Here is a 22771-nt window from a genome sequence, read left to right as displayed (position 1 = left end):
AAATTAACAAATTTAAAACCCTAATGTATAGGTCTCCTATATCGATATAGGTTGCCTCATGTATGAACAATACCCGAAAGGGTTAACTTTGAGTAATGATGAAAGATTTGAGGAACATTTAAAATTTTGGGGAAAGAATAAAGGGTACGCAGGAAAATCAAGTGTAAATGCTAGAATTGGGTGAGAAGGGAAAGTGAATTGGGTAAATGGGTAGATAAATGAGGAAATGTGCATAGAAACTAGAGCCAACATAGAGTTTGAAACAAGATTAAAGGAAAAGGGATGATTTTGATTAAATTAATATATCCAATTAATTATAATGTGATATCCAAATATAAGAAACCCACTAAGGGCTAAATGGGTCTAAAAAAGAACACAAAATAAGTGCTTACTTTTTAACACTGTACAACACCATCAACAAAGTTGTCACCCCTAGATGACGAGGAGAAATTGAAATTGTTTCTAGAGGTGATCATTGATCTCAAGGAGAGGTCACTTTGAAAAAGGACAATTAAGGAATATTTGGTTTAGAGGAACCTACAAATTAGGATGCTACATGGGAGAGTGATAAATCTTGCAACATCTAGAATTTTTTATTTTTAGGACAAACAATTTTAGAGAGGGCGTATTGTAATGGCCCCTTTCTAGCGTTGATTATATGATGTTGTCATTAACCTTTTTTTTTCATTAATATAATTTATTATTTGTGAAAAAATTTAAATTAAATGATCTCATTTATTGTATAATACATCATTGACATAAGTTGTAAAAAAATATTATGTTTATCGATCCTAAGTGTGGGTGAGCTTTATTGAAGAATTCTCTTCAGCGTGTTTTTAGTCATGCATATAATTTATGAGATTATTAAATTCTTGTTCTCTTGATTATTTATAGATAGATATATATTTGTAATGTCTTTAAGACTAAACATATCCTACATAACAGGGGGACAAATTAAGCTAACTTAGATTGTAAGAGAATAAAATTCTATTTATTGCTACATCTATTGAATGAGTTCATGAAGCTTCTTGGGAGCTAATTCTAAAAAATTGTGATAGAAGCTAAGGAGAACAAACCCAATAGATGCCCAGGCTAACGTTTTGCCAAATTTTTCAGTGAACTTCCATAGGTGAATAAAGAGCTTAAAACTAAGGTTTAGGCATTTCCACATTTACAAAACTCTCTGTAGAAGTCATAGAGTGCAAAGTGGTTGAAAAGAGCCATTTCAAAATGTTCACTTAATACCCCTTATGTTCACCTTTGAATAATCGTTCACCAAAAATAATATTACTCTTTGAAAAAATGGACCAATCATCAACCACAAAAGCTAAATAATGATCAACTATTAGTATATGGATGATCAACTTTTATAACTACTAAGGCAGGGGTCCCATGGGAGGGGCTTGGACTCTATTTTTGTGAAGCATGTGGCTCCACCATAATTTTTAGGGGGGCTAAAGGTTTAACTGGAATCTTTTCTTACAAAATAGGACCCCAAATTTTTATTCTTCTCAATTTGAGCAGGTGAAAAAGGGGTGGGGTTCAGCTTAGGGAAGAATTCTGTCATTTTTCAACGATCTACACCACCAAAAAAAATTATGAATAAATTTAATGTTTATTTTTAAAATTCATTACACAAACAACTTCCTTGAATTTAGGAGCTAATTTTTTTGAAGCGGATTCACATATAAATCAATAGGATGACTTCCCTTTTCAAATATCCCTAAAAAATCTTAGCCCCATGGGACCCCAGCCTAAGTCTCTTCCCCTAAGTATCGTTGATGTAGTTGATCTTTATCATCCTAGTTTCCCTTATCAAATAGACGATACTGAGATATTTGCATTGGCAAGCTCAACACCGACTATAGTGCAACATATTTACACCGACCTAGTGTCATGCCCCCATGCCCATTGGATGGCATGCGACCTTTTTCTGACATATACTCTGATGTTAGCATTTCTCTAATACATAATACTATGTCCACAAAATATATTTGTCACCTCTTGAGAATATATTTGTCATCTTGCCAGAGCGCCTTTTTACTTGGTTATAATTGTAATTATATTATTATTATTATTAGATTTATTAGAATGTTTATGTTGTTGTTAAGTCTAAAATATTTATTATATATTTGGGATAAGTAAAAGTATAATTTTATTACAAATACAAATTGTTAATATAAAGTAATAAAATTATTATTGTTTTATTTTGATTGTAATTTATTTGAATTATCATGATGTTTACTTTGTTGAAAATTTAAAATTTAGTATATTTATTATTTATTTTGGATAAATAAAAATATAATTTTATTAAGTTTTTGAATATATTATTATTATTATAAATTATTAATACATAGTTAAATTAAATTTTAATTATTAGTACATAGTATAACTTTATGATAGTCTTACAGTCTCATCTTCATGATGGATCAGAGTATGATTTGAATCTTCATAATGCATCAAAGTATGATCCAAAACGTTGATGGTTAAAATTTTATACACAATCTTGGCCCAGAAAGACAATTGCATACTTCATCGATTGTGAAAATCTCTAACTTTTATTAGTAAAAGTTAGTAGTAATTAATTTAATTGATATGATTATATTGTTACTAAAATTTTGCACGTGTAAAATTTAAGTATGCATATGAGAAAACTACATAAGTGCCATTCATTTCACATAAAACAATAGAAACGTGCTTGTACTATTCATTTTCAAATATACATTAATGTTTTCAAAACAATGGAATGAAATGATATGCTCAATAGAAAAGATCTCACACAAGCCGTGAGTATAGCTAGCAATTTTCTTTTATAAGGGAATACACAAACAGATACACATGAATGAAAGAAATAGGAGTAGAGATAACCAGTCATTTCCTGTTACTTTGACTAGTTATGGATTCCCTACCATACTTGTCCAGCTCTGAGTTCCACGTTCTTCGGCAACTACAAGAAAACATGAAGGAAACTGATGTTAGATCCTAAAGGGATCTAAGCAATGACTGCATATCTCTATTCCTACACATGCTCTATCTGTTGATGCATTTCATTACAAAAGAAAGTAAGCTGACAGAAATAAAAGTCATTTGTGAGTGTCACAAGCCCGTGCTCGAACCTCACAGAATAATATGCTACAGGATTATAGTAAATAATGATTAAGAATGCAGATTGCAAATGTGTACTTACTGCAGGAAAGCATGAAAGATAAACAACAGGAAATACTTCAAGTCATACTGAAAATTGAGGAAAATTTTCATTGCAAATGGAAAACATGTTATGGAAAAAAATTTCAAGAATCAAAACAATGTTGGTTATATAAATGTTTGATTTCCCATGGTTTGTTTTTAGAAGATATGATCTGCCGCCAGTGGCTCTTACAATAAAAGCATCAAAGGTGTTAAATGCTCTTGAAAACATTAAAACATGTCTTACAGAATGGAACTTTTTGATGTAAGCATTCCAATTTTTTAAGAGCATAAGTTAAGTCAATTCATCTCTGGAAGTCAATCTCAGTGTAAGCAAGAAACATTTCAGAGCCAATTTGAAAGATTGTAAAAACATAAAGATGCAGAAGTAAAATCTGGGAAAACAGAGTGCTAAAACTTTCCTTTAGATTATGACTACAAAATTATTGCAATAGGAGCCAAGTCAAACCAAATTTAATGCTCCAAGGGTACTTGAGTACTGCCACTTTTATAGGGAAGTGGGGAATGTTTAAAGAAAATGTGGAAGTATATTGGATTGTTTGAGAAGGCAAGCCTGCATGTGCCAGCAAAGAAGAAAAAGAAAGGGATATGATGATATATATGCACTTGGTGGCTGTGAATAGACCAGAGAAAAATAATGGAAGATCACAGTGAAAGAAAATGTCGATCATCATTTTAAGAAAATCATAGTGATATCACAGGAACTTCAAGTAAAAGAATTGCATAGCAACCAAAAAATGTTGATTGCAAATTATTCGTGCCAAACCATATTTGAGTGTTTACAAAAATAAAAAATTCAATACCTATTATAGCGGCTTCATCTTATAGTACACAGCAAAGACATTACACAGCAAGAAAAATATTTTTTGTATGCATATAAGAACCAAAAGTTCCAGAAAAGTACCCTGTAGAGTCGCCAAATAATAAACCCATCTAGGTTTTCTTGTAAATTCATTCAAAAATGTATCTGGAAAGTCTTATATAGCAGTATACGAATTAGAAAATCAGCAAGGAGGAAAAGTGAAATGCTATCTACAGTAAAACCCATGTTCGGGTTTTGAAAAATAAACCCATGTAAGCTGGAGTGCATATATACGTCAATACAAGTTTTTGAGTTTTCCATGGCAGCTTCGAACCAACTAGATTCAACAATGGCAATCACAAAAAAAATCAAAATAACAAGTTCTAATCAGCAAGCTAAGCACGTATACTGAAATAACCAAATGATGTTCAAAATTAAAACCCAAACAACAGAAAGTGATGAATATTGTAAATATATTCTTCAGAGAACAAAAACAAGTCTTCCATGGCGGCTTTCAAACTCCAGATTGCTGCTATCAAATACATGGAAATGTGAAGAAGATTCCAACAACATTGAGCAAAACATAGAAACTCAAAACAACAAGCCCTTCGAAGTTCTTCAGCAAGTTCATCAATGGCAGCTAACAAATACCCACGGCTTATACTGGAGAAGACACAAAATTTGAGCTCTATCTCAGCAATAACAAGATTCGAAGCTCAAGTTCGACATGGCAGCATGAATATAAGACCCCGCAACAGCAAACCCTACAACCGCAGCCAATACAAAACTTGAAGTTTGTTTGAAAATACATCAGTAAAGTTTTTAAAAAACCCTCAGCATACATTTCATGGACAGCAGGTAAATGAAAAAAAAAAAAGTTGCTCTTAAAATTCAATCATTGCAAACGACAAGTGATATAATGTATTTCCAGCAAAATCCAGATATCCAATAAGAAAATACTCAAAAGATATGGATGCAAAATGTAAACTGGAAATACATGTTTTTTGCATGACGGCTTCAAGCAAAGATACCAGCAAATCTCCTTCACAATGACGACAAAAAACTAGTAAAACCCTTCAAGAAATAGTGAGCTCAACAATGGAGGCCATGAAATCTCTGCAAACCTTCATTTTTTTTGTTCGACCTTCCAGATTCCTCTATTCAAATGCAAATGTGAGAAATGAAAACCTTTAGGGCTTGTTTGGTTGCAGGAATACGAATTGAGGATTAGAATTGAAAATGTGAATAGGTACAGGAATGAGGAATGGGAATGGAAAATATGTATTCTAGTCTTGTTTGGTTCAACTAGAATTTATTTGAGAATATGTTTGTTTGATTGTGCAAAATTAGGAGAAAGCAATGAACATTTGAACTCCAACAGATAAAACTCATGCCCTCAGACTTAGCATTGATCAAATTTGGGAGCGAAGCTGTAGCTACGGAAACGACTATCAGCAACATCACCGCCAAGAAGTAACGAAACTTTTGTATTCATTATGTAAAATTGCAGGGATAGAGAAAGAGAACGGGAAAGATTTCCATACGCAATAATGGGGGATAGGAGGAAGCGCCATTCACAAGAGCAACAACCTATTTCGGATTCCACCAATGATCAGATTGTGAGGAGTCCATTCCATTTTTTTGTTTATAGTACTATTTACAAATCCACTGCTCAAGATAACATGAATACAATTTAGGTGCCCTCGTCTTATACTTATTCTCAATACTCTGAAATCATTACCGAGTAGCAGAGAAATGGCGGACAGAGACCCTAGACCCGACAGAATCATAAAATTTGATTAAGTGAGAATGAGAATAGGAAGGGGCATTCCAATTACAAGTATTTTTGGGATTAGATAAAAGCTCATTTTGGGCTATAATGGGAATACGTAATCCTATTCTCTATTCCAATTCCACCAACCAAACAAAGAATTAAAAACGTATTCTAATTTTCAAAACCTATTCCTGTGGTATTCCAGCAACCAAACAGGCCCTTAGGGTATTCAAAATATCTTGCCCCAAATTCTTTTTAATTGCCTTTGGAGTCCGTGGATTATATTATGGGGTTTTAATTTTTTCTTCATTTGTTTGTAATGAATATGGAGTGGGTATTTGCATTTTAAGGTCCTTTATATATAAGGGTTTGTTCTATTTGCATTTGGTTTTATTTAAGATAAAATATTAAAATGATTAATCATTTTAATATTTTTATTCATTTAAATGCAAATGAGGGGAATATTTGTTTTCTTTTTGCATTAGTTCTAATATTGCAAAGGAGAAATATTTTAATGATAATCTTTATAAATCATTTAAATATTTTTTCCTATTTTAAATGCAAAAAAGATGAGTCATTATTTTCTATGTCATGATCTTTTGGGCAACATATTTTGGAAACATGTGGAGAGAAAATAGGGGGTCGAATTTGACTTTGCCAGGTTAGTTTGTAGATATTTGTGATCAGTTGGAGTATTTGGGGGTAATTTCTGATGAGTCATAGGCCTCATTATAAGTTAGTAAAGTCTTAAGAGTTATGAGACTTGATTTTTGGAAGTTTCTAAGCCCTGACTTTGAGGCTTTTGTTTTGTATTCAACCCAAGGGTTTTTTGGTACTCATTTTGAAAGGAGTTCTGATTATGCAGGAGAGTATTTTGTGACTCCTTTCTAAGTCCTTGTTCTTTTTTGTAGAATTTGTAATTCATCTTGGAAAGTTCAATACATGTGACAAAATTGTGTTCATGTTATTTCGGTGTTACTTGTTAAGCCTTCTTTCTTCCTGCAGTTCTATGTGTGTATCAAAATGATTTGATGAAGTAATTTGTGAGCTTTTATTGTTCCTTATTAGTTTGTCTCATTTCAGCATCTAAGTGTAGGAAAGTAAGTTTATCTACAGGTTGTAGTTTGTGTTTTAAAACCTTATTACAAATTATTTATGCAGGTCTTTACAGAAAGATGTGTTTTTTGCATGTACTCCAAATAGTTGTTTGATCCTTCTCTATTAGGTGTGTTTAAGTTTTCCATATCATTTTGGTGTATCACCATCTCCTAGTTTAGGCTGTAGGTTTAGGTTCATTCTCAACAATCTCTTCTCTTTTCCCTAAAGTTTAGATTATGATCTTGGAAATATCACTGGATATCTAATAAGAGCCATCCTAAAATCCGGAGGTCTCGTTTCATTTGCATGTCCCACAAAGTGAAGTGATTCCCATGTTAAGTAAGGATTGTTGAACTCTTTCAGTTCAGAACTGGGTGCAAATCCTCAAACTTAACATATATTATAATTTTTATTATTATAGACTTTTTTTTTTTACATATGTTTATATTGAAATAAATTCTAAAATATTAGTATATAGTAATAAAATTAATATTATTTATTTTGACATTTATATTCATAAATCTAATCGAATAATTTTGTACATTATTAATTATATTTATAATATAATATAGTTACATTTTAGTTTATTTAAGATTTCTAATTATTATGACAAAATATTTTAAAAAGAAATTAATTGTAAAAACTAAAATAAAATAATTTAAAATTGATAATAATAAAAATATATGAATTTAATTTAATATTTTTATATAATATTATGAAAAATTTATGTATCATCCAAATTTAGTTTCTTGTTTTGTCTATTTATTTGATTGATATTTTCATATTATATACTATAGACATATTTTAGTCAAGTATGTTAACTTTGAAAGATGCAACCATAATGTTGGAAAATTTACATTTTATAACAAGTAAATCAAGAAAGAAGACCTATATCAAGTATTTTAGTTATTGAAAAATTTAACTCCAACTAAATACAACAAGAAAACTTACAAAAGAATTAAGTTATTTATGTATATCTTGTCAAATTAAAATAAAATAAAATAAAAGACAAAGTTAAACTTCAATTCTAATGCAACATATGCCCCCACTTTGTACAATACTCTTAGTTTCGTGGACAATTTAGTAACTATAGGTACAACTATGTGAATTGGCTATACAGCCGAGAGAATGGTTGTGTATGGTAATTAATTAATCATTTATAAATTATAATACAATGAAATTGCCAGTTTTAATTTCATATTAAGTAATAAATAAATAGACATTTTGACTGCTGCACAGACGCTTCCATGACTATGCATGTTGAGCATGACATCCGGCCAATGCAGATATGTTGCACCACTGGCAAGCTCTGGCAAGCTTTGTGCAAATATGTTGCACCACCGGCAAACTCTATGGTTACATTTAGGTTTATAATTTCTAAACTATTAATAAATTCTAATATACAGACATTTATTATTTAATATTAAATTAAAATTATATTATAACAGTTATATAATTTCTAAACTATTAATAAATTCTAATATACAAACATTTTGTCAGCTGGATAGCCAATTCGTGCACTTTAAAGGTAGCGTACAACAACCTAGAGGCTGTCAAGAGTGTCGTATATTAAAAAATAGAAAACAAATAAAATGGTGGCAGCAGAGAACAAGACTATTTTATTAATCTGACTGCACAATAATATAGATTAGATAGCCTCTATAAATAGAGGACTTCCAGCTGCAAACGAGGAGTCTAGATCGTACATGTGGATGGTGTAATGTGACAGCACTAACACTTAACAACCTTGACGTGTTTGAAGACATTCACTCATACACACACATGGTGGAGTTAACTGTAGTTTCAGTTGCAATAGGAGAACGACGTGGACTTGGTCTATTCCAATAACTTTGTCTATTCCAACACCCTCCCTTAATTTCTACCACTAAAGACTCTTTATGTGGAAAAAATTATGATAAGAAATTCAAATAGAATAGGTCCTGGCATTGAGCCTTGTTAGGTACCTATTTTACAACAAAACAAAATTAGTTTTTAACCGGTTGACCCATAACCATTTGGGATTTGGCCCAACTAATGCAGTTGATTTTCCTTTTGGGTTTCTCACCTAGACAAGTGGTTTTGGCTTACCACAAACCTTTCAAAAAAACTTATAAGTTTTGCACCCAAACAAGTGGTTTTAGCTTACCACAAACTCTTCAAGACTTTTAAGTTTTTCACCTAAACAAATGGTTTTGGCTTACCACAAACCATTATTCACCTAAACAACATTCTAACGATGGGGAAACCAGCTCTAAACTTTTCTCATGCACACTTATATTGAGTCCATATGAAAAATAATCCATCTACCAAGTCACATGGGTACCCAGCTGTTGTGCTCACTAGTTCTCTAGAAATATTTTTCAAATACATGGTTCATCAATATGTAAAACTTTTGAGGTGTCGGGCACAACCGATAATGCACCTCTTACAATAGATTAGGTACAATACTCACTTGAGGGATATTTGATTCAACAATCTTCCATTACATGACCAAAACTTGACAACATAGCCTTCACATTTAAATAGACATATCCACTTACCACCAATCCATACACTTACATCCCACATCATCATCATTGTGTGATAGAAAAAACAAACTTTAACTTACCAATCTCATTCGAAGACTTGAATCAACATGCCAGGCTGATTGTCAAGTATGTAGAGAGCGCCTGCTTATTCTTGGTGGGGATGGTTGTATTTCAAAGAATCAAAACAGTCATAACACCTCCTGCTGTTTACAACATAATGAAAATTGCTTTTATCCATCTTGGCATCCTTCAAATACTTCTCTACAGACTTCATGCATTTTTTTTGAAGAGATCTATATTGAGCTTCTCAAATCTAGCCCATTGCTCACTGCCCAAGGATCAGATTTGCTCTAATACCATATTAAAAAATAGAAAACAAAGAAAATGGTGACAGCAGATAACAAGACTATTTTATTAATCTGGCTGCACAATAATATAGATTAGATAGCCTCTATAAATATAGGACTTCCAGCTACAAATGAGGAGTCTAGAGCGTACATGTGGATGGTGTAATGTGACAGCACTAACACTTAACAACCTTGACATGTGTTTGAAGACATTCAATCACACACACACATGGTGGAGTTAACTGTAGTTTCAGTTGCAATAGGAGAATGACGTGGACTTGGTCTATTCCAATGACTTTGTCTATTCCAACACCGTACAGGTTACATGTGCCATATACAACTGCAGTTGTCATTAAGGGTGCTGTACCAAGGTTTAAATAACTGCTACAGGACCAAACATGGCTATGAATCATCAGGGACGACTTGTGTCAGTCAAGGAGACCGTACAGAATTGCTAAAATAGCACGCACCTAGCCACACATGTATGTCATCTGAAGCATCATGTTAGATCACAAATGAGGGCATCAACTCCTTGTATACAGATCTGAAATAGATACCAGATCTACACTGTCTGTATCAGTTTGTTATGCTAAGCAAACCGATAAAATCTGAATGTGGTAATATTGTGATCAGACTCTTCTTCTATAATATTGCATAAGTGCCATTTGCATATTATTGTGCAAGTATTTGTTATGCGTTGTTTCTTTATTGAATGAACTACTTAGCAAACAACGACACACATTTACATCAACAGATTGATAACAAATCAGAAATTCAGTATTCAGATTGCAAGCAAATTGTTTGACAAATTCCCAAGACAGAGATCTAAAAGAATTGATAAGATCAAGTGAGTATATTACACTCTAAAATTAGCAACCATAACAATTGTCTGCAGGAAACCACCATTGCTTGTGGGATTATCTCAAATAGAGCCCACACTAAAGACACCCTAGTCTGTAGAGATCAGCCAACTTCAAAGGAGTATTAGGTGGGTTAATGAAACCCTGTTTACCACACATCTACAGTTCACGTTGATCGTAGGAGCCAAATTCGCAAGTCTAAAGGTTGTCGAGTTAGTTATATAGATCTGCAGTGGTCACATCCCTGTGGATTGAACCAATATCTTATACCCACCTTCGTTTATGTTCATTTATACGGAATGGGAGTAGAAATAACTCCCTATCTGATCCTTTACCTGAAACTGAAATGTGAAGTTCCTGCCCAGCACCATGACAAAATATGCATGCTCAAAAGAAATACCAACAAAATTTCATAGCTTAAAAAGAGTATGAAGTAAATTACCACAAGAAGAAAGGTTCGTCCCAGCTATTGTAGACATTTATCACAGAATCAATTATGATAATTATCCCCGAAATCGTGATTATTATACCCAAAGTGGTTTTATGGAAATGCGTATTTTTTTCTGTATAAAATCAATTGTCTGAAAAGGAGAAAACACAATTACAATCAACCTTCTAAGGGAAAAACCGAAACATCAAAAGTGAAATTTGCAGAATCACTAATATTTTCGTTTAGAATTTGTACCTACGCTTTATTCAAAAAATGATTCTGAAGTCCAGACTTGAGTTTAATAATCATATTATACAAACAGATGAATTTTGATGCACGTGATCATATCTAACAAGCAACGATGGTTGCAAGAAAAGTAATCATGGCATAACTGCAGATGGTGTATTGTATGCTGATTATATATACATGGCTAGAACAAATCTTGATATGTATTGTCCTGAACTCTCTGAAATTAGCAGTCATAACAACTGTCTGCAGGTAACACTAACGCCTGTGAGATTTTCTGGAAAAGAACCCAAGCTTGAGACACTGTATTTTGAAGTGATCAGCTAAGTTCAAAGGAGTATTAAGTGGGTTGAATGAAACATTTGTAAGAGAATTTGTATTCTTCCAAATGATCATAATAGCCAAATTTGAAAGTCTGATAGTCCTTGAGATAGTTATATTTCCATAGCGGTAATATCCCTGTGAATTGGACCAAGGGCCACTTGCAGTAAGGTTCCATCTGCACAAGATTTATGAAAATAATCATGGACCACAGGAGAAATCTGCATGTTTAACAAAGCTATTTCTTTATAATCTCTGAAAAAGTAAAATTATCAAAATGTTGCCAAGGGCACTGTTTATACAGAAAATGAAATGGCAAAAAATCAAAGAAACAAAGCTTGAAAACTAAAAATACAAATGAATTCAACTTCAACATTTGTTTACTCCACTACCAAAAGTATACATCATTTTTTAATTTTTAGGAAAGACAGCCATTTTTCAAATACTGTTCATTTAATTATCAATCATCTTTCATATTCCATGGGAAGCTGAAGGGTCAAAATGAGGAGCCAGATCAGCTTTAATCCCTTTGCGTCCTCATTACTCTTCTTTCTTGGTTCTTCATGACGAAGCAAAGAGTTTCTCATCATGCTCAAACACGCCCACTTCCTTGTCAACCCAAAAGGTTTCCTGATTTTGCCGTTGTTTATGTCAGTCCAGTTGCAGCCATGTGCAGTGCTTTCTGACCACAAGAATCTCTCTGAATAAGGACTTAATAAACTTTGACAAAATTCCCTGGCATTTTCACATAACATCCCCTGTAATCAAACATTCATTTGTAGCTCAGAATAATCAAAGAAGTCACTTTTAAAAATTAAAATAGATCAATTCAAATGCTAATATTTCTTTCGTTCTTGGTTTGCATAAAAGAAATATATCTTTCATATGATTTACCTCAGCCATAGATTTGACTTTGAGAGCAACATCATTAGTCAAAAGAACAACATGCCCACCATTTGGTAATCTTCCATACATTAAAGCGCATTCAAGAATATGGTCTTCTGCAATAGGTGGCATAACATCTCCAGCTGAAAAACATTCTGCAGAGCTTTGCACGTGAACCCACCAACCCTTATTTCTCATGCACACTTCAATCCATCTCAAAATCTCCTGAGCCTCCTCCTGCTTTGACTTATTTTGGCATTTCAGACAATTTATTTCTTGTATAACTGCAAAAGAAGGATATCTAGAAATAATGAAGTATAACTAGACAAGTCTATTGCATTGACTAACAAATATTTGTGCATTTGTGCACATGGAATTAAAGAACAATGAAATTTACCAATTATAGGGATGATCAGATGAGTGCCTTTGATGCCTTCCAGTTGCTTTAAAGCCTGTAAAGATTCTTCATGAATAAGGCAGCCAGTATCCACCACCATATGCCATTTCTTCTTTGCGTCCACCAGATTTGGATGTTGAACTATTACAGGTATTTGAACCTAAATGAGACATCCAATGTCAATGAGTTTTTTTGAATTGAAGCAGGGTTCACACAACTTTACTCATTGAAACCATATAGTGACCATAGAATTTTATCTTGCGAAAGTTATCCGCTTGCTTATGTAAGCAAAAGTAATCTTCTCTCAAAGCACACACAAAGAGGTCTCATACAGATCGACAAATTCATTGGATCGTGTCTGAAATATAACTTGCAAAATTTTCAATGTCATCCTACAACAAATTCTATCTATGATAGAAAATATTGGTTATGTGCTTGAAAGAAGAACTCCACTGCAAAATAGGCAAACAATTATTTGGATGGTGAAGGTTTAACAAAATAACTCACTTGGCAAGTTACAAGCAGTTTCAATGCAGCTATGCAGTATGAATGTACTCTGTTTACCATATAGGGTAAAAGGATAATTAACACGTAGTATAGCACGATACAACATAGAACACAGAATAGATACTTTATTCACATATGCTATATGTACTCAATGCTTACAATCCGAATACAATGATTACAACGATCATAATGATGATTCCAAAGTCCATCTTGGACGGTATACATATACCTTTCCGAAGGGGTGACTCAAGCATCACGCGCCTGTTCGGATACTATTCTACTTGTCGACTACACTATACATTTTACCGACAACATCATCCCCCCAAAAGAAAAGTCGTCTCCGGACGACAATTAACAAAATGGAATACATTAACTGACTAACTATAGATCTATTTCCGTCACACCAGTTTCACATTCATCTTGTGCCTGCACCAAACTAGTCTCCACAACATGTTGCATCTGTAACCTCTGCTAACACAATACTATCACCTTAGCCAATCTAACCTTGATAGCTACCCGTGCCACCTTCTCTGCTTCCAACGCCTGGGTACGTTGAGCCAAGTGTCACTCTATTGCCTCCAACTAGATGATCAGCTCCTCCCGAGCTCTCTATGCATCCACCAAGACAGCCTCACGTCCAACACCTACTCCGAGTGCCTCAAAGCATAGCACCCTTCTCGAAAGGCTTGCTCCAGTGTTCTCTCTATCTCTGGTACACAGACACTCTATGCCTACAGCAACTCCAGGTCTCATCAACTGGTCACACATCCCATGACTGATAACTGCACCGACTGAGGGTCTAGGGGGCATCGTCCCCAGTGGGGTCAAGGGGTAGCACCCCCGCAGGGTCCTAGGATAGCGCCCCAGGCGCACTCCCTGTCGCAATACAGGGTGAGGTCGAGGGGTAGTGCCCCGCCACCAAGACCAAATTAGCACTCTCAAACCCACACAAAAGTCTATGGAACACACCATTTTTGTGATTTTCTTCCGATCCCACACTCTTTCTGGCATCTACCTATTTATGTCTTCCCTTGGACATCATGCATTATTCATTCTGATCATTTTTTATTTGTCGTCGTTTTCTTTTCTTCTTCTTTTTTACAACTCCTGTTTCTTGAAGAATACGGCTACTTCCTCTTGAATGCTCTGGTATGGCCTTCGTTATTACTGTACCTCTGTTAGTGCGGCTTCTTTAATCCCTTTTTTTATATCACAACCTAACTCCATATGGTGTACGGCCACTTGATGCAGTGCTTCTATAGTGTATGTGTTCTTTGTTTGTACGTCTTAATCACTTCCCAGTGAATACTAATTTACAATGTTTGGCCAAGTATTTTTTATGCTAGCTTTTCTCTATTGCCGTATAGTCCTTTATTCACAACTATACAGCCTTCTTAATTGACTAGGTGTATTCGTACAGCCGTACGTTAGCGTTTAAATGTCTTCTCCCTATATGTCTGTACAGACCGTACAACGTACGGTGTTTCTCTATCCAACCGTGATTCTTCCAAGCCGTACGATATTCCACTTGTTCGTACGATATATTGTTGTTTCCACAGTCTGCTTCCTACTCCAAGCAGTACAATATCTGCTTTAACCTTGTATGGTGTTCTTTGGACCCATAGGCCGTACGGCCATTAATGTTTCTCCTATTGTCTGTACGGTCATAGTATTCATAATGCTTTTGTGCTTGTTATTTCTTGCTGTACGGTATTATACTCCCATCTAGTTTCGTATGGTCACACGGTAGTGGATTTGTGCTTGGCTCCTCTTTCCCCATCAAGTGGCCGTGAAGAATTTATGCTTCCTCTGAGCCGTACGTCCCAGTATTTCTCCCTTTCGTGGCCGTACGGTTCCTTAATTGATTATAATCTCGTTCTTCATTTATGACTTCCTTTATTCCCTAATCCGATCTCTTATTACTTTGTACCTGCACTCAACATTTATGTTACTCTATATTTTATCTACATTTACTTATCTTACATATATACATTGTTTACAGTCGTTCTTCTTTCTCAGTTGTTTGTTGGCGGGGGAACATTTCTTTCATGATATATTTTTAACTTCGACCCATTCACCTCATCTGGTACTTCTTTCCCGTCCAGCGTCCCTAACTCGATTGCCCCATTATTGCCAACTTCTCGTATCTTATATGGCCTGACCTACTTTATTTTAAATCTGCCCGGTCTAATCTCGTTACACCCATTATACTTCAACACTAGTTGTCCCGATTGAAATCTGTTCAACTTCGAGTGCTTGTCATGCCATGCCTTTTGCCTATTTTTGTGTAACCTTTGTGGCCCATACCATGAATTCCGTTGGCTGCCACTCCTTGCCGTCAATAACTGTATTCTTGATTCTAGACTCTTCACTTCATACAACTACAGTTTTTATTAAGCCCTTCCTCTTTGTTTCCTATGTAGACCGTACGATGTGTTTTCCTTGTTGTCGGCACCTTTCTACTATATCTGAGGTGCGGTGTAACCTTTTCTCTCCGCGCGGTCCGTTCATCGTGTACCGTACGGTGGAATCTTTCCTTTTGCTGGGTTCGTACTGTATGTTCTTCCCTTCAACTTCAGCCACAACCGCCTTTCTTTCTTCCACTTCTCTGTATTCCTTTGGACATTCATTTTCCTCTCCTTTCTCACCTTCATCAACCCTTAACATATTACAGCTCGGAAAGAGCTCGTAATCTTCCATCTGCCAGTGTAGCAATCCGTTCACCAAATCTAGGTCGCCTTCAGTCGACCCTCCTCCTAATCTCAACACCCCTTCCTCATCTGGTTCCATCCTCTTTTTTACTTCGTCATCATTCTCGCCTTCGCCTTCTGAGTCTAACGACACTGCCTTTTCCCCTACCATTTGTGTATGCAAATCAATTATGAATCTTCTGCCTCCTCGCTCCATGGATACGGTGTTCCGTTTCTAATCATGTTTTACCTTTGCTTGCACCAACCACCCCCGTCCAAGGATGGCGTCATACCCTCTGTGCCATTAGGGTTCCCAATGACTTTATCCCATGCTGATCTGCTGTGAGTAACTGGAAAGTAGGTGCCATAGCGTGGGTTGTCCAAGCTTTTTCCAAATATCTTCCAGCAGCACGTTCACCCCCGACCTCCGTCTACAATTGTATTCATTAGCACAGTACCCAAAATGCCCATCTCCACTACTGCTGGGTGTCTTCCTGTCATAAGTGCCAGTAGCATCGGGTCTGCTGCTGCCGCTGTTGTTTCCTTATTATCCTTTGCTTCCTCTGTCACTCTCGAGGACGGCATCATATTTATAATAGCCGTATGCAACTGTGGCATGAGGTGGTCATTTAGTTTAATCCGCACTTATGTTTGCATTATCTGTTTCACCATGTTTTGTTCTGCCAAGTTTCTTTTCGAAGTTTTGGCAATATCTTTTATTTGTGACTTCTCTGCTTTCATCTATTTTTCTATCTCTACTCGTGCTTTTTGTAACCTTTCCTTCTCTTCTTCTGCATCCGGATATTTCTCTTTCCTCGCCTACTCCGGTGTAACTGCCAGTACTTCCTCATCACATGTTTCAATTCTTAATAGATTTACCCTTGTTTTGGACATTTTGCATCTTCGTGGTCCCCTAGACCACACCATCTGCATAGTAGTTGTGGCATCTCCTTCGTAGTACAGTCCCTCGCGAAGTGACCCCAAGATTGCATGCCCAACATTGTATCATCGGCTGTCCACTCACATCATACTGTATTCGACTCCGGCCTCCGTTGTTATTGTTGTTGTTTCCACCCCTTCCGCATCTATTATTGTTGCGATATCCACTCGAAGTTGCATCATTGCTCGTGTTATTGCTGTTGGACGCTTCCTACATTAGTAACACCTACTGGTGCCCCTTTGCTTTCATGTTAAACGGGCACTCTTTCAATGAATGTCCTGCCACCTGGCAGATGTCACAAAACTGCTTCTTCGGGCATGAAGCCTTCATATGGCCATCCTCTTTACAATCTGTGCACCACAGTTCTCCCTTCAATGTGTCCAGATTCTTTTTCAAATTCTTAAATTCTTTCATCATTCGAAGCATGTCTTTTTGTAATGCTCGAACCTTCTTGTTCGATTCCTCATCACTACTGCTACTTTCAGAGGATGAATCGTCTGAATCCGATGACTTATGCTTTTTCTTCTTACTTGTCTTCTGCTCGCTTTCCAGATCCATCACACGATTATACGCATCGACGTACGACACAGGTGGTACAATTTTCATCTTCTTTTTCAGAGTCGGCCATAACCCCTCCACAAACCATCGTTTCTTCAATCCGTTCGCCAGTTGACTTTCCATCTTCCCAACCAGCTCTTTCAGCCATCTGGCATAGGCTCGGATTGTTTCATTCTTTCCTTGTTTGGTGCTATATATCTCCGCTACTATTTCATTATTGTCCTGTAGTAATCGAAACTCTGCTATGAACTCCTTCCTAACATCCGCCCATGTAGTCAGTTTTTTAGGGTCGGCGTCCAAAAACCAATCAATTGCCACACCTCGCAGGGTTGTTGGGAACTGTCTGACCCAATCGTCCTCATCTGTCATGCCATTTGCCGTCCATATGGTTTCGCACGTTTTGCAATGTCGGATTGGATCTGTTGTACCATCACTGTTAAACTTGGGTAATTTTTCTTTAGGACCTGCCATCGCTACTTTCCTTTGATTCTGAGGTACTTGTGTACCCGCACTGTTCTAAACACCCGCATTGTTCTGCATACCCACGCTGCTTCGATTAATAGCCCTACTTCCAACAACTGGTGAAAGGTCTTCTTCAAGTGAAGTTGTTCAGTTCTCCGCCTGTATGTATTCGTCCGGTGTATCGGGAATGAAGAGTTCACTCCACGCTTGTGCTCCCTCAGCACTCCGAGCCGTGCGAGTTGCTTCTCTTCCATTCGGACACTCTCCCCTCGGCACTCCTCAGTCTACTAGGTGAGTGCACTCCCTCCGTCTGTGCCTCTTCACCCCTTCGGTACCCCTCGGCAATCTGCTGAAGTCTCTGCCTGCTGTGTTAAAATTAAAATTTCTTGTGTTGTACGTAGTTCATCCTTATCTTTCACCTTGTTCCTATCCTTATTAAGCAAATTCGCATTAATCTTCATATCATTCCTTCGTTCCAGGTACGTCTGGCAACGGCGTCAAATGTTTACCATACAGGGTAAAAGGATAATTAACACATGTAGTATAGCACGATACAACATAGAACACAGAATAGATACTTTATTCACATATGCTATATGTACTCAATGCTTACAATCCAAATACAATGATTACAATGATCATAATGATGATTCCAAAGTCCATCTCGGACGGTATACATATACCTTTCCGAAGGGGTGACTCAAGTATCACGCGCCCGTTCGGATACTATTCTACCCGTCGGCTACACTATATATTTTACCGACAACATACTCCAGAAAAGGATATGAATTGTAATTTGACCTCAATACCATCTTAAGAAAATTTAATTCAACACAGTTAGTCACTGAATGATATATTTCCTGTCAACTATAGAGAAAACATTTATAGCACTTGGTATTTGAAACATTCAACTTATATATTCATCTCTAGATGATGCAATAGGGGGAAGCATTTCTATCAAACTTTATGTTATTTATCTTCTGGTAAACCTTCAAGCTACATCACAATCTTGGGAGTAATGGCCTATTTTCTGAAGGAGAAAAACTTAGCCTAAGCATCCCATCCGTGCTTAAATAACTGAAGAAAGAAATATAATTTTTCTATGCTGACTAAAAAAATATTATAGCAGATCCCATTTTGGAGATAAACAGAAACATTTGTGTGTCAGCATCTGCGCAACAGTTGTGGATTACTTTATACAAATGCAACAGACTAATAAGACCCTATGTACAATAAAGGATATGCTTTAGGTTGATGTAGTGGTCTAGGATAATCTGTTCATGATATTAAGAGTAACCTCAGATTCTCTCCTCATTTTGATATAAGCAAACATACAAGTTCTATCAGAGCAAACACAAAACATGGATGTTTCAAAATGAAGTTCTGGTGAAACACTGCAATAAAAGAAATAGTTGATTCCAAAATTCCCAATCTCTTGGAAAATGTTTAATATTGGAACTAGCCCATAAAATTTTATCTTCAGATAAGGGAAAGGAAAATTACCTCAGATTGTAAGCCTTGGTGATTATCCATACTCGTTAGTATTCTCTAAGGAGGATCTTATGGCTGTTCTGTTCTTCAGCCTTGAATTCTGAGAGAGAGATTGAAATGACACCCTTCCTGTATCTGTTTGAAGAAAATGTGTATCTTGGTCTACCTCACCAATGTTCCTTGTACTTGTTTTTGATGTTTGGCAGGAAACTTTTGTCCAATTCTCCTTGTCAGATGGATAAAAGTCATTGTCCTGTGTGTTAAACCCAGTTGGAGAAAACCCATAAGCACCAATTTCTAGTGGCAATACTTGTAGAATACAGTCTCTGTTCTTTTCATCAAGAACCCTACTTTTCTTTTCACATCTCGCATTTTTTTCCTCAAGGATGATTTCAGTACTTGAATTCTCTTTTAGAATTCTCCTTTGCTTTGTCATCTCTACCTGGTTTTCCTTCACTTTCTTGGGATTTAAATTATTTTCCATACAAACAGTCTGTAAGCGATTATCATCTTTTTTCTTTCTTGACCAAAGATTTGAAGCTCCTATGCCTACATTTTTCTTCTTTGGAAGGCTCTGATTCTCCTGCACTAGTGTCATCTCAGCATCAGTTACCACAGTGAAGCAATCCAGATGAGATTGAGATCCCAAAAGCGGAGGTGCCGGTGGTTGTTCAGGCTTCCCTGGGACCGATTCAACTAGTTCCACATGCTCCTCTTCCAGTAAGAATTGTTTCTTATTTTCATCAAAAGTCTGTTTGTTGGGTTCCCAAATACCATCCGCCATTATTTGGTTCTGTAAAAAGGATAAAATTCAGTATAAACCAAAATGTACTGGAGAAATCTTTACAACTTCTGATGAACCAATGAATTTTATGTAAAGTATACCAGTGGTCCAGGCAAGGAAGATTTCTTCAAATAAAAAATAAGATGTTAACGGACATACCAGGTTCTTGGGGTCTGATTCAATGACTTTGACATCACCCTTTTTTTTCTTTCTTGATGAATAAGTGCCAACTTTATGATTCATAAAGAAATAATAGTATGCATATCAAGAAAAAGATGGGTGGGTAACTCTGACATCACCCTCTTTCATTGAGGTTTTTTCCATATTTTCTTCATCAAATTCACTCTCGTGCTTGTTAAGTTCCAAAACAGCATCAAATAAGAATGGAGCCTATAAAAATGGTCAAAGAGGTAATTTAGTTACAAATATAACAGGTTAGAAACATAAATATTGTACCACTAAATACTGCATCTAAGTAAAGCACTCTAAATCTGTCCCTCAATACAATTTTGTTTTCAATTCTATTAACAACTATTTCAACTCAATTGGCAAGTATTTTAAATCTCAGTTAAAAGTGCTAATTTCATAGATTCTCCAAATGTAAAACCTGCCCCAGTCACTACAATTTACAACTTAATCACCCAAACACTTTCTACCTAGATTAGAAGTGCAAATTTCAGAGCTTCTTCATACACCATGGTGGCGTCAACTTAACATCAGCACTCCTATGCTTACATATGGTGTCATCCCTAGATCAAGACCTAAACCCCGAGCAGATATTCATGATGGCCTTGCCTATGTACATGTTTTAGAATATGAGAACTTTGTAGTTTTCATGTCAATGTTAGAGGAAGTTCATTCTCCTCTTGCGTTGGATTTTCTAATCCGACCTTAAAACCACAACTATTCATTAATCACAATCAATTTACTTAGTCCAATTATAATATAACAAACATTACCAATTAGCAGTATACAAAAGTACACAAATACACAAGGATGATATCATTCCATAATCCCCATATTTCCATAGTGATCGACTCGTGTATACATCACATATGCACAAGGTGACTAGCTTCAACATACATTAGAAATCAAAGTTCCCAAACTGGGACTTGACTAGGATTCAACACGGCTGACCCGACTCATGACTCGAAAATGACTTAACAAAATGAAAAAACCCTTGAAAATTAGAGATGTTCAATGATTTAAAACTTGTTTCATGCACCCATTTTTTTATAAAGCTTAAAGATGCTATAACATCATCAAATAGAAGCTAATTTGATCACATACATAAACATACATCCAGCACATTAGTACAAACTTGAATTTTAGTTGAAGAAAATAGAAAACATAGATATAGAATTATAAATATTGTCAAATGTATATGAAATCCATGACATCAAATATTCCAAAACATGTGGAAATAAAAAATAAGTCTATGGCTCAAGCTCTAGCTCAACCTTTGCCTTAGAGTAGTTTGTCTGCCTCGTACAAAGGCATTTGAGGTAGGTCTTGGATGATTGACAAACCATAATCTCTACCAGTGAGGTGCAAATATTATGAACCTCAGTTGTACCTGATCATGCTCTAGCCTTATTTGCCATAGCCACATCATTAGCCTCTATATCTACCTAGTCATTCCACTCATATTCCTTCTTAGTGAAGACATGATTAGTAGACTCAGCGAGCCACTCAGATTCTTGATCGACCTTTGCTAGAGTGATTAGAGAAGAGTCAGTGTCCAAAATATGTTTGGTCTTAAGATAGAAGTTATAATGAACAAAGACAAGATCATTCAACCTCTCCAAAAACAATTTATTACACCTCTTCAAGCAGATGTGCTCGAACATGGACAAAATGCGCTCTTATTCGAAAGTGCTGCATGCCTAACTCAAAATATAAATGATAATTTTTTCAAGGTTTGGGGTTGTAGGCCCAAACATTTGCCACTATCTATTATGAAATAAGAAAAAGAAAAAAAATCAGTCTCATTAGTTTCCAACTTTAAGGCTAGATTATAAAATCAAAATGCATAAGCCAACAACTTAAGAATCTTAACATATATTTGTACCTGGCTACACTTTTGTCCAAGCGTCATTGTACATCTTGCTTGTGAAAATCATCCCTAATGCATTATTATATGCATCCATCTCATGCAATGTAGTTGTGCCATCACTAGACATCTTTTATCTCATTGTATATAGACCACTAAGAACCTCCTTATCCACCTTGAGAATTGCAGAAACGAAATGTTAGATCGAGGAAATAAGCTGCTGCAGCCTACATAGATGAGCTTGTGAAGTTAGTTTTTCCATATCCTATCAATTATCTTTCCAATGGGGTGATATTTACCCTCAACTCTCCTGCATATATAGATCTAATGGCCTCCTAGGTCCTATCCATGCCCTCCTCATATATGTAGCCCATAGAGGGCTTCTCCCCAT

At 35.8% G+C, this 22771-nt stretch overlaps 1 protein-coding gene across 1 annotated transcript in view; it reads right to left on the bottom strand.

Moving 5' to 3' along the window:
- Window positions 1-11971: 11971 nt before the first annotated feature.
- Window positions 11972-22771, bottom strand: part of LOC149558286 (FHA domain-containing protein PS1-like) — a 73806-nt gene continuing 63006 nt past the window's right edge. Inside the window, exons 7-9 of the mRNA XM_089786115.1 lie at window positions 12896-13055; window positions 12508-12782; window positions 11972-12371 (exon numbers count right to left, since the gene is read on the bottom strand). Coding sequence (XP_089642241.1) covers window positions 12078-12371; window positions 12508-12782; window positions 12896-13055 — 729 coding nt within the window. The 3' untranslated portion in view covers window positions 11972-12077. The remainder of the gene's footprint in view (window positions 12372-12507; window positions 12783-12895; window positions 13056-22771) is intronic.

This window comes from Cupressus sempervirens, chromosome 5, assembly GCF_028749045.1.
Source record: "Cupressus sempervirens isolate cs-2001-9-10 chromosome 5, ASM2874904v1, whole genome shotgun sequence".
In the NCBI taxonomy this organism is placed as follows: domain Eukaryota; kingdom Viridiplantae; phylum Streptophyta; class Pinopsida; order Cupressales; family Cupressaceae; genus Cupressus; species Cupressus sempervirens.
Note: the sequence above shows the minus strand (reverse complement) of the source record. Positions and strands in the feature narration are given on the sequence as shown.